The sequence below is a fragment of the Acanthisitta chloris genome, unplaced genomic scaffold (genome assembly GCF_000695815.1).
Source record: "Acanthisitta chloris isolate BGI_N310 unplaced genomic scaffold, ASM69581v1 scaffold11494, whole genome shotgun sequence".
Lineage (NCBI taxonomy): Eukaryota > Metazoa > Chordata > Aves > Passeriformes > Acanthisittidae > Acanthisitta > Acanthisitta chloris.
Genome location: NW_008671029.1, coordinates 28,115 through 30,377, shown reverse-complemented (window position 1 = coordinate 30,377; position 2,263 = coordinate 28,115). Strand labels below are relative to the sequence as shown.

The following is a 2,263-nucleotide window of genomic DNA, read 5'->3' as shown; positions in this document are numbered from 1 at the left end:
GAATGTTAGGAATGTCTCCTGCCAACCCAAGCTAAGTTTCCATCCTATGAGTATAGATACAACTGAGCCTTTGTTGCACTCCTCTCCAGAAGAAAAGCAGCAGAGAGATGACAGCACTGCCTGGGCACAAAGCCATACCAGCTCCAGAATGCTTCCATTTCTCTTGTCAGAAGTCCTGGCTGTGCTTTGTTGTATAATTCAGGTTTCCATAGAGTATTTAGACTGAAAGTCTTTGTTCCTGTGGCTGGTGGTGGCTCAGGCCCATGGCATAATAGTTCTCACCAGTGAAGGAGACAGTGTTCTTGAGAGCCAGTTATGGTCTGTGGAATAGTCTCAGCAGGTTCGATGTTTGCCCACATTTTGTTAGGATTTATCTGTGTATTCTGACATATATATTTATCTTTGGACACATAAAGTGATACTGCCATTACTGAAATGGCTCTCAAAGCATGAGGCTGTTGGTATGATTTTGCCCTAGGTGGAGATGAAAGAGGATGGCAGGGGGTGAAAGGAAGAGAAGGTCCTTATTACTAGTAAATTCTTAAGGAGTCCCTTTAATACCAGTATGGCATGGAAGGAGCTCACCTGCACCACTTTGCAGTCTTGTCTTTCTTTCCCTGGGGATCTAAATCAGTGTTATGGCACATTGCATAATGTGTAACTACATCATCTTGTGGTAGGAAGATTGCCGGCAGTAAAGTAAAACTAGTGATGTTAATCCTTCTGGAAATCAAAGTAGGTGCATTTGTTAGTTCAACTTCAGGTACACTGATTTTTGTGTCCTACTCCAGTAACTGAATCTTTTAATTTAACTATGCTGTAGCTGAAAACGTCAGTATTTTTGTGGATTAACACTTTTTTAGAAACTTTATTTTTTACTGTAGCAAGAGGCATTGCACAAGACACTTCCAACTATGTTTTAATACACTTAGGATGGTTATGGGAAATTTTTGATAGTGGTGATCAAACTTGCGAAAACCATGGGTAGAACTGATGTTTGGTTTGCTCTGTAGTTCTCTAACATTCCTACATTGATACAGAGGAACTCTTATATTTTAAAACTCTTCAGAGAGCTAATGGTAGTATAAGAAATCTGGGTAAAAGAAACTGCCTCCATGAAATTTGGGATTATGAGACCGTTTCGATTGATCTTAATCCAGTACTTTGGTTAAACAAGGGAAATGTTATACAGTAGTTACAGATGCAGAGCCAGATGGACAGTAGCATGGCAATGAGCATATTCTTATGTGTAAAAAGAGAATCACAAAGAACCAGAAAATACTGTGAAGTTAAAAGTGTGAATTATGAAAAGAAGTAATTTTTCCTTCTTCAAACTGATTAGGCTGCCTTCAGCAGGCCCCTTGTATCTATACCCTGCACTGAGAGCTGTAGGTTGCTGTGGATTTTGTTGGGTTTGGGTATTTTTTTGCTTTTTTTTTTTTTCTCTCCTTTCTGTGAGTGTAGGTGTAAGGAGCTTGGAATATAACCTGGAAGAAATTGATGAAAGGGAAGAGATAAGTGTGCAACAGAGAGAGGACAGTGAAAGTACCAGTACCTCTCCTGGGACAGGAGAGGTTACTGAAGCCTTCAACTCTACTGAGGTGCCACTGGAAACTGAAGAAAATGATCCTGCTTCATCAGCTCCAGTTCCTGGCAGTGTTTCTGTAGACAATTCACAAAGCTTCAAGGAAGAAAAACAAGAAAATATGAGCACAGATGGCAAGTAAGTACGTTTTGTGACAAAGAAAGGAGCACTGGGGAAGGAATGGGGGAGGCAAATAAAATGTAGAGTGCTGTTTTATTGTGGAGTGCAGAATAGAGAATTGTGAGAGAGGAATGAGCTTTAATATGCTTAGCTTTCATTGTAGCACTCTTCTGTGCACAGTAATTCCTGAAGCTTTTCAACAAAAAATGACAATGAAGTGTTCTGCAGTCTATTTTGTTTAAGCCTCCCTTTCCTTGGTACTTAAACAGCTGGACTCCAGAAAAGCCAAATCCAGCTCTGAAATACCCAGTGCATTTATTAGAGCAGCATGCTGCAAAAAATTTGGATTGTTTAGTTAAATAAAAATATACAAATTCAGTCTTACAGATGAGGAAAAACCATTTCTGTTCTTCTGGTCACAGTTATCTATTGCTTGCATATTTGTTTTGGCTTTGATTTTTATTTTTTCTTTTCCTTATATGTTGTCTTGACCTGTCTCAATCCATTTGCTCTCAGGAAAACAAGTTAACTCTGCTTTTTTAAAGAATCATTAGTTTC

The 2,263-nt window shown here is 39.1% G+C and overlaps 1 protein-coding gene across 1 annotated transcript in view; it reads left to right on the top strand.

Moving 5' to 3' along the window:
- Positions 1-2,263, top strand: part of COBLL1 (cordon-bleu WH2 repeat protein-like 1) — a 36,588-nt gene that overhangs the window by 25,645 nt on the left and 8,680 nt on the right. The window contains exon 10 of the mRNA XM_009073933.1: positions 1,465-1,723. Within this exon, the coding sequence (XP_009072181.1) occupies positions 1,465-1,723 (259 nt within the window). The remainder of the gene's footprint in view (positions 1-1,464; positions 1,724-2,263) is intronic.